The 10,780-nt window shown below is 45.5% G+C and overlaps 1 protein-coding gene across 2 annotated transcripts; it reads right to left on the reverse strand.

Moving 5' to 3' along the window:
* Window positions 1-1,455: 1,455 nt before the first annotated feature.
* LOC129387136 (uncharacterized) lies at window positions 1,456-9,892 on the reverse strand. Of its 2 annotated transcripts, XM_055075839.1 has the most exons (4): window positions 9,712-9,892; window positions 7,503-7,596; window positions 2,069-2,306; window positions 1,456-1,869 (listed from the first exon to the last, which is right to left on the reverse strand). In XM_055075839.1, exons 2-4 carry the CDS (start codon window positions 7,568-7,570, stop codon window positions 1,558-1,560), a joined length of 618 nt encoding a protein of 205 aa, XP_054931814.1. In that variant the 5' UTR covers window positions 7,571-7,596; window positions 9,712-9,892; the 3' UTR covers window positions 1,456-1,557. The 2 variants fall into 2 exon arrangements, with proteins under 2 accessions (XP_054931814.1, XP_054931812.1); XM_055075837.2 differs by lacking the exon at window positions 9,712-9,892 and having other exon boundaries at window positions 7,503-7,736.
* Between the last annotated feature and the right edge of the window lie 888 nt (window positions 9,893-10,780).

Below are 10,780 nucleotides of genomic sequence, written 5' to 3' on the forward strand. Positions count from 1 at the left end.
AGAAGACCTGGACATACTACACGCATCGTTAACTTCTTCCTATAACAAACTCCCCGGATTTAAGGCATGCGTCCTAGATACCTGTATTAGGCATCTGCCAAAGTGTGACAAAGACTTCAAGTAACCATCAATAAGCTATCCTGCCGTTTACCCTCGTTCTAATTTATATCGTTTTGTTTGCAAGGAGGATAAACAGGTTAAAGGGAGATAAAGAGCAGGATAGAGCCCTTGCTGCGGAGAGGGTGGGTGTCCCCTTTGAACCGTTCCCACACAACGGTTTGTTTGCTTGTATCTTGGCTGTAACTTAAACTGGTATCTTGCGGGTCCGCGTTCGTTGAGGCGGCGCTTGACAAGTCCCAGTGTATAGGGATAACCTCCGAGGGCACCCAGCGACGGAACTATTAAAGGGGCCCCACAGCACATTTAAAAGTCGTCATTTTTACTCTAGACCTTTTCTTGATATGTCCAAGAACTACTAAAAGCAAAATAAATTATGGTAATTAACGCAGGCAAGCCCAACTTATCGGTCTCAACAGCTTCAAAATACATGTCAAGTGAGACTAACCTAGGGCTCGATTTTCGCACCTTTGGATCCCACATTTCACTAGTTCATGACATGCCAAGTAGCCATAGAGCATCGATGTTCCGTAACGGATTTTGGCTCACCATGGTCGCCGAGCCTGCACAGCTTGTTGATGGCGTCACCTAGGCCTCCACAATCGGGTGGCGCGCTGTCAAATCTCCGAGGCATTGGCATCACTTATATGGTTACAACAGCTTCAGTGAGGCGGCCGTTGGCATGCCATGCACTCGTGGCTTAAATTTCTCAGCACCGTTTCTGCTGTTTGTTTTTTGTTTTGTTTTTACCCTCGTGGCCTTTCATCATTACAGAGGAGGACAGGGCGTTCCATGGGCCAGGACCTCAAATTTTCAAGCTTAATTTATGCATTGGATGTTAAACCGTACGCGTCCCCCAGCAAGCTGGCAAAATTTGAGCTCATTCGGTGCGCTAGAAAATTTGTATTTAAATTTGCTTCTGTCGCCGTTGAATAGTACAGCAGCCAGGCAATACCGAGTGGTGAAGATGTCATTTGAAACCCCTGAAAACGGCTCCCTTTGGTGACAAAAACCTATATCAAAGATCATGCTTCAGAATACTTCAAACACAGGAAAAGGTTCAGTTCTTTAGCGGACAATCACAATGAAGCTTGTTCACAGTGAAGGTGGTCAGCATGCAGAGAGGATGCGCTCGCTTTCTTTGATTAATCTTACAGCTTCACATATACTTCTGCTTACATGGGCGGTATCTTCTAGAAGGTCTTTTAGCATGCGCACCTGTAACATAAAAGAAATATTGCAGAAAATAACTTGATTATTTGCGAATGCCTTGATAGTTCGCTGCATATGCAACACACTACCTGGGTTTCTGATATTGTTTTTTTTTTATATTCCCTCAAATCCCCGTGCTCGTGCTCTTGCGTACGTACAGGTACAGCCAATCTCGAAATATAATTTCACTGTTGAATGTTAGCGCATTTGTCTCTGTTTCGCTTCTTCCTAGGTCTTTGTCCTTGCTGCGCTACGATTCGTGCCGTTTAAGTCAATTCCGTTTCCTTCTTCGAAGAAGCTCATTTGTAAACTGTTTCGTACCTCGTCGGAGGCCCCCTCGGAGACAGGGCTCTCGCTATGGCCGGCGACCTGCACTGATCGCTGGGACGTGGGCGAGGACAATCCGGCAAGGTGCGGATACTTGGCGTACACTTGCTCCTTGCTGAGCACGGGACGCTCGAATGGTTCGATCAGCGTGCCGCCCAGGCCCCGTAGTTCGCTCATGCTTGGGGCTTGGGTGCTCATCTCCATCATGGAGCCCTGCGTCACGTAACAGGTCATGGCGCATGACACCTCGCGTTGAACCACACAACGCCATAAGCACTGAGCTGTCGAGGCGGGCTTGTTTCGTCTCCTTCTTGCATCGTCGTGCTGTTTGCGCTAAGGTTTATTTGAAATACGCATCAATGAGCCGCTCCCATTATGCCGATCTTTCAAGGCCGCATTTGCGTATACGTACTTGCCAGGATTCGCGTCCTTCGTGGGGTTGCGCGGCGAGTGGAGTGTCAGTGACGCCCGTGCTGAGCCGGTCACTATCGGCGACCACGCCAGCCGACTCGATGGTCAGAGCGGGCACGACCAAGGTGCTAGCCGTGGGGTCACCGCCACACAAGCTCGCCTGGGCGGACACGACGAGGGTGGAGGCCGACGCTGCAGGACGTCCGGGTCTCCAGAAGATCCACTCCGAGTGCCGACCACTGAAAGGAAACGATGTGGAAGTACCCGACGCCCCTATAAAGGTTTTACCGTTATCGAATAGCCACCGCAATGAGGAACATGAAATGAGATTTCCTTTGAAGCGAACGTTTCTTTTACGCGAACTCTTCTCGATTTTGCGGGCCGTGACTACCGGTGCCGCTGCTGCTGTCTTGCAGAACAGTTCACATAGGCTTCACACAACATAGCCTTCGTATTAACGCATCAGTTTATGCGCATCCCCACATGTACTACCCCTGAATGTCTGCAGGTTGCCGGCACTGTTCCTTTAGGATTATGCAGTGGAACAACAAGCAGTACCTATGTATAGTCCACTGCGATCAATACGCCCATGAAGCCCATAATTCGTTCAATGAAGCGAAGCTTTCTATGCTTCCTCCCTGGACCCGACGTGACTGCTGGGTCGGTTTTTAGCTATATAGTAAAGTGGGCCGAGTGTCCTCGTCCTGTCAGGCAGCATTTTTACAATTTATAGTAAATGCAGAGGGACGTTGCACTTTCAGAGGCACACGCCGTTTCTGCGCAGGCGCGAAAAGAGATGGTTGCGAGAGAGAAAACCTGGGGGCTTTTGCTCCTTGAAAATTTGAAGGACGCTTAAGCTTCGCGTTTAAGAGTGGAACACGATAGCATTCAAAGATCCCCGACTCCTTTTCACGCTTCCCGGCAACTAGATGTACGCAACCGTCATGTTTTCGAGAACCGCTGGACGCGAATGCTATGCACGAAGGCCGGCTTTGTGGTAGAAACGCGGGATCTTGCGCGGGCCGCGATTTCGACAGAGGCGACCGCCAGCTGGAGGTATTGCAAGGATCCGGGCGCGCCGCTCGGTGGCCCTCAAGACACCCCCGCACCGGCGCACGCAAGTGGCGGATGCTGCGGCTGGTATGTAAATGGTAGAAACGTTACAAAAGGGGTTTCTTCGAGTTTTCGTGTAACAGAATAATGTTTTCTCGTATGGTCAAATTACATTCCGAGAGCTATCATGTTTGTAAGTTGTGCGTAAGTCATAGTTTAGGATATTTCCATGTATTTTAGCTTGAGCAATTCAGTTAGTTCACTCAATTCCTTGCGTTACATGAAGGGCCTGAGTATGAGTGCTTTGGAAATCTTTTTACCGGAACGACGTCCGACGCCGAATATCCTGCGACACGGTCTACTTACCGCTATTGCTTTGATATGTGACTTTACCTAGGCACTACGGAGGAGAAGTTTCTTTGCTCGTCTTGTGTGCGTTTGTTCCCTAGGCGTGCGGGCATTGCGGACTGCAGCCGACTTTGTTGACGCTCCGGCGCTGGCTGCCCGCGCTATGAGGCAGTGCGCGCGGACGACCCATTTGGTCGTCCGCGTTTAGCCAGTCGCTCGACGCGCTGTTCGTCCGTTTCCTGTGCGATTCGTTTCCTCTTCATCTCGTTCCGATGTCGATTCCAGGCCTCCTCCGGCTTATCAGAATTGTCGCAGTCCATACTGCCGCCTCAACTGTGGTTGCGGCGCACGCGAGCTCTCCTTTTCAATCCTCCGACATGTTATCAGGCATGCGACGCAGCTGGCGAAGCGAGCGGAGGCGAGCGGAACGACGACGAACTCCGTGAGACGTCATGTGCCTCCTCGGAGCACCGCCACGGTGAAATCGCAAGTTCGCGGCCAGTAAAGCTTTCACTTTAAAAAAGCGGGTGCCGCAGTATAGATTCACTCTGCACACCGACTGCGCGGAGTGCAGTCCGCACGGCACTTTGTGGAAACTTGGGTCGCACTTATTTTTGTTTTATTTATTTATTTATTTATTTATTTACAGTGCCCTTAAAGACCCCAAAAGGGTATTACATAAGGGGGGGAAACATTATTGGACAATCACGGATAACACAAAGAACAAAAAAAGCGCAGGCTCATGCAGAAGATACAGCGGCCCAAAATGCTTCAGAATTCTTTATGGACGCAACGTCTTTCGGCAGTTCAGTCCAATGTTTAATAGCTAAAAGCAAAGGAGGGAATTTAAACAAGTTAGTCCTGCAATGTGGTAGGTATACTTTGAATGGACGATCAGTGCCTTGGGAGATGTATGAAACAGGGTGAATATGTTCCAGTCGGTAAGTACAAGTGGTGTGGTAGAGTTTCAAGAAGTAATGAACTAAAGAAAACCGTCTTCGTTGCTGAAATGTTTGAAGATTAGCGGCGTTTCGAAGGTGTGGAATATCGTCGTGTGTATAGTTGCTTGTTATAAAATGAATCGCACGGTTCTGTAATGATTCCCGTGACTGCGTTAAATAAGCCTGACGCGCATTCCAAATAATAGAGGTATATTCCAGCGGCGATCTGACTAGAGTGTTGTACACCAGAAGCTTTGTATCAGGCGTAGCCATGTATTGTGTTTTACGTATTAGTCCTAGTGTTTCATTCGCCTTGCTAGAGATGTATTCTATGTCCTGATTCCATGTTAAGGTAATTGACATTATGACACCGAGGTATTTAAACTGATTTACCAGCTGAATGGCAGCGTTGTGGATATTGTAAGAAAATGATAATTTCGAGCGAGGTAGCGAATGTCATTGCCTTGGTTTTATGAACATTATTCTGCATTAGCCACATGCCACACCATGATGACAATGTAGTCAAATCAGCCTGCAGAAGAGAATCTTTGGGCTCATTAATCTGACCATACATGCTACAGTCACCTGCATAAAGACGAATTTACTACGAGATCTTATTGGTGAGATCGTTAATGCACAAAAGGAATAATAGTGGGCCTAAGACGCACCCCTGAGGAACTCCAGATTTTACAGCAGCAGGTGAAGAGACAATGTTATCAAGTAGGACAGCCTGCGACCTATCAGTTAAAAAATGATAAATGCAGCTTAAAATTTTTCATTAAGACTAAAAGTTTGAAGTTTTACATGTAGGGGAGGATGAGAAACCCGGTCAAATGCTTTGGAAAAATTTATGAACACAGCATCAATTTGATGTAATGAGTGAATAACCGAGTGAATATCTGTGATGAGTTCGAAAAGCTGCGTTTCACGAGGTTTCCCTCGCTGAAAGCCGTACTGATTCGGAAAAAGTAGATTGTTGTTTACTAAGTATTGCATGATGTTACTGTACGGAATGTGCTCAAGTATTTTACATGGTATTGACATTAATGATAACGGTGTGTAGTTACTGCAGTCGTCGCGATTGCCAGATTTGTAGATGGGAATGTCTTGCGCGAGTTTCCAGTCATATGGCAGGGTACTGTCATCTATAGATTGCTGCAAAAGCATACACAGAAAAGCGGATGAGTGTGGTGCAGTAATTTTTAGTAATTTAGTGCATGCACCGTCAGGACCAGGACTCAATTTATCAGGAAGTAGTGTATGGCTTTCGAAACTACCTCAGGAGTCAAAACCACACCCGGCATACTAACACACCGAGAATGAGGCAAGATACATGATGGAGGCATGTTCCTATCAGTAGTAAATACGCTGGCAAATAACTTAAGCTGGTTAGAGGTCTTGACAGGGGAGAGCTGCTGGCCTCCGTCCTGTCAGCTAGGCTGAGTTCTAGACTGTCCAGCTGTAACTATTTTCCAGAAGTGCTTGGGATCAGTTCTTAGAATTCCTGGCAGTGTGCTATTCAAGAATTAATCCTTAGACGTTTTTATTTCATTTTTACATAAACGTGCAATATCTTTGTACTTAACCCAACCATCAGCCTTGTTAGTATGCATAGCTATGTGGTGCGCCCGCTTTTTTTTTTCTTCTTCCTATTAGGTGTTTCATATGCCGGGTTAACCAAGGACTTTTCAGGCTGGGACAGATACAAAGTTTTGGAATAAACATACCCCTTACGCGCAAAATTATGTGCTTAAATAGTCACCAGTTTTCCTCAAGAAAACGGCTTCTAAAGTCATGCTCTAACGGTGTCAAGGAATCGTTAAGAAACCTGCTGATTGCGGTAATATTTGCTTTAAGATAGTCATAAATATATTTTCGCTGGATTACTTTCTTGTGGAAATTTGCGTTAAATTGATAATTAGACTGGATGAACTTGTGATCACTGATTTCTTCTAGAACATTAGCAGAAATAGTGTCACGATGCGTGGTACCTACAAGATCAGGAATGACGGTGTCGCCTGCGGGTTCTTTAATGATCTCGTGTAATTAAAACAGGTTGTGAAGAAAGTTGTGACATTTCTATTTGTACGATCTAGACCTGAAAACGGAATTATTCCTCCAATCAATTCCAGGGTAGTTAAAATGTTAGGGACGCGAGGAAACCTGTTTCGAATGTCTTGTAATTCAGAGGTCAAGCTTGGAATGAAATTAGAATCGGGGACTGGAGGACGATAGCAAACACCGATAAGAACGGAAGAATGTGATGAACTGCAGCGTACAATGACCCGGCAGGTTTCAATGGAAGATAATGGAAAAAGCGCACTTTCAGAATTAATTGATTTTCGAACAGCCATAAGAACACCACCAGTACGCGCTGCACTTGTGTCTTTTCTGTATATGTTGAACTCAGAATGAATAGTGAGTACACAGTCTGGTACCTCACTACTGAGCCATGTCTCAGTGCCCATTAAAATGTCAGTTACACACGCGGTCATAGAACAGACCAGATCATCTTGCTCAGATAAAATACTGCGGTAGTTGGAAAACAAAAGCCGCACTCATCTTTGTTGTACTATGTAGTATGCTTTGTTATGGTTAACTAAGACTGTAGAAGAATTGGTTGACTCCAGCTAGATAACGCACGTCCTACGCGGGTTCCTGCATGTGAAGCAGACGACAGAACGCGTTCTCTCAAGATTCCCATAATGCCTTACCGGCAGCCGGGTGTGTGCTACTTTATAAAGTCGTCGATTACTGTGCTGCAAAATGTCCTGCAGAAGACGTACAGCTGCGTGGCATTTCTTTAACTGCTTAACGAAAACTTCGCTTCCCGTAAAATTCAAACATATGCATTGCATATGCTTCTTCTTGTGAGCTCTGTATTGTGTCGAAACCCCACTCGCTTTTCTTTGGACGAAAACGGTGCATATAGAGCGCATACAAATAAGAACATAATCTTCAAGTTCCCTACAGAGTTATATCCTCACAGTGACCTTCAAAACCATCTCTAATGTCCCCATCCACTTCATTGTTAAGCACACAATTAGCAGGTTCCTATGACAAATCATTAAGGAAATAAACAATATTTCCTACCGATATCCCACGACGCACACGAAGAGAACAAGCATGAGGATGAGGAGGATGCTTGAGGCCAAAATCATGGGAGCGAACCAGGATGTGATGACTTCTGAAATAAAAAAAAGAAACGTGGATTACACGCGTTTACATGCACTGCGTCAAACCCACAAATCAGTCTCGCTTCCAGTGCGAGTCTAACGCTCCCTTCGCATCTCAACACTTGCTGATTTTTCATACAGCTCTGGCATCGCTACGTACAAGCGGCATTATTCTGCAAATTAAGCAGCGCGTTCTTTCTGGAACAATGTCTGAAGAAATTCACAATGGGAACTCACGAATTTTGATTCATGTGAAGCTGGAGATGAGCTTGTCTAACGCTTTAAAATTGCGCACTGTTTGCATGTCGCTTATGCGCGAGTGACTGCTTTTCGAGACTGCTTGTGCTCCTCAACGGAATATTTGACATCTATGCAGCTGGTTTTACGCAATTTTAACCAAGTTTTACAAAACGGGTTACACACCTCAGCCGATCTAGAACACCCGCTTAACTTTGTTGCTAGCATAATTCACCTACTGTCGACGCTTGTGGATATGGCGTTGCGCTGCTACAAGCACGACGGCATGGGACGAGCAGTCCCAGCCGCTGCAGCCGTATTGCGTTGGGAGCGAAATGCGAAATATTTTATTGTATAGTGCTATTTATGAACGTGACATAATTCCACGTGGTCTCAAAATCACTCCGGAGTGCCCCTCCCCCCCCCCCATACGGCACGCCGCCTAATCAGATTTTGTTTCTGGCACATAAAAAGCCTGACTTTATTTGAACTATTTTTCGCGATATAATTCAACTACAGAGGCATTTTTCGGGGATCACTTAGTTTATAACTAGTTCAGTAATATACGGATAATAGCATACCTAACCTATTTTCGACGCCAACTAGAATTTGCGTCATCCACGTGGTCACCATAACAGGAGTACCTTATAAGCATGTTTAAAGTTGTTCATAATAGAGCAGCCAAAATTCATTTCACGTAAGTATGGCCATCTTTCTAGTATTACCACGATAAAAAGAAAGACATTTCACTTGAGCCATTCGAAACAAGCCGCATGATAGCTCTCCTTCGTATGTTTCACAGGTAAATTTATATAAATGCATCTATGTTCCACTGTACTATTTGTAACCTTTGATTTGTGACTTTTTTATGCTACATTTTTCTTTTCTGTTTAAACTGTTGACTCCTTAATCAATGCCCTACAGTGTGCCTGTAAGGCATTATAAATGAATAACTACCTAATGAATAATAATAAATAAATTCAATTGCGCAAAATTTATACATTCGCATTAAGGCACCGTTTTGATTGTACAAGTCGTAGAGCATACTCATAACCACCAACGAAATTTTTATCCGTGATGTTATCCTTTACGTGGTTCTTTCCTTTATTTCCCCCAGACTCCCAAGGAAGCTAAGAAAAATATTTTTAAGATAATGTAACGCGTCTGATTTGATACGATCTCATTGTGTTTCCAAAGAACGAAGGCCAGATGTGTAGTATAAATATAAGCGATCAGCCATGGTCTTGAGTCAACCACGTCAGCGCTATCGATGTGAAGACGTAAATCCGCCGTGTTGGAAACAATAAGCGATAGGCCAGCACTGAAACTGTATCGAAGCGCACACTCGTCGGCTCCTTGTGCAATTGGCCTGCTGGCTTCGCTCTTTCAAAACTCTGTAGAAGGCGCTGCGAACCAAACGTGCAAGAATTCAATGATGTCATTTTCAAATTTCGCGGGCTTTCTTTCGAACCGGGAAGAACCACGTAAAAAATAACGCAGTGAACACAAGCACGCTACTTAGTTTGACGTCTCCAAAGATGTTCTATAACTTTCACTATCAAACCTATGCGATAAAACCAAATAACAAATTTGTATAATTGAACTTGGCTATTTAGCTAATTGAACATGAAAAAAATATGCTACAGACAGTGTGCCGTTGCTCTGATTCACCTTGGATATAGCTCCTTTTTCACTGCGCTACCTTTGCCTTGTGCCACGTCTATTGCGCTGCCTTACAATGCGCTCAGTCAATACCAAGATAAGATGTGCCACTTCTTTTTTTAAATAAGAAGCTTGAATCAAGCTGCGTGGGACACCCGGTGTGTAGCCTACGCAGCGCTTGGTGAAAGTTCATGTTACTTCATTGAAGTTGCTTAACGGTGTCTCACCGCTTTGCCTGAAGGCGCTGCAGTCCCGCTCGTCGGAAGGCTGGTAACCGTCGGGACAGCGACACCGCCCCGCGAGACATGCAGCCGTGCTCGAGCAATCCGTGCTTGAGGTGCAGTTCTTCCCCAGCGCCAGGGGAAGCAGAGACCCTGCTCAGCGACAAAGGCGGATCCAAGGAAGAAACTTCGCGGCCACACCGACGCAAACCATTCACTAGCATGATCGCAAACGGCCCCGTCATTCCGGACACCGGGCCTCATGGCGCCATCGCGCGATGGGCCTCACGATGACGCGCAAGTCAATAGCCAACAGAGAACGAAAAATAACGCCGCGTGAAAAACCCGGTTCCGTTTGGTCGTGCATTTGTGCGCAATACCTCAGACCATTAACAAAAAAATGCGGAACCTTGTGCAATAAATATCGTGACTTCCAGCGGCACTGGTTTTCGCACAACACCGCACTCAAGTTCAAGGCTCGACTAAATGTGCCACTCTGGTGCGCTGTATACAGAGTGGTTTATTTTTAGACTGTACAACTTCTTGTATAAAAGAGATGTGAAGCTAGCTTACGTGCTGTTCTCGCAGATTTGTAAGAATCGCGTTAATAATTTGTTAGTTTAGAAAGATGGTGACTGCTTCATAATTGGCAGCGCACAAAGCCTCCCGCGACTCTATCTGTGGCTCCTGCCTCCAAATAGGTTGGAAAATGTGGGCCAGTACTCACCTTTACCTAAATAAATCTGTAGAATCAGCGGAAATTAACGTTCCAATGTTTATCGCCGCATGGAGGTATTTATGACCATTAGAATGCCTAAGCGTGAATGCCTCGCACAACATTCCACATCACAGGAGTCGCAAGTTTTTGCCCTTCCTTTTGTGAGGGAGGCTTGTAATGCGCTGTATTGTGATTGTGCAGATTTGCAAAGAGAGCAACCGGCTAACAACATTTTCGGTTCCAGAAAAAGGACTTTAGTCCAGCCCAAGTAGTCCAGATAGGATCATATATGAAAGTCTATTCAGGTTGTAGAGGCAAGAAAATTTTACAGCAATCAACGTACATCCTTTACCAGAG

The sequence above is a fragment of the Dermacentor andersoni genome, chromosome 3 (assembly GCF_023375885.2).
Source record: "Dermacentor andersoni chromosome 3, qqDerAnde1_hic_scaffold, whole genome shotgun sequence".
NCBI lineage: Eukaryota > Metazoa > Arthropoda > Arachnida > Ixodida > Ixodidae > Dermacentor > Dermacentor andersoni.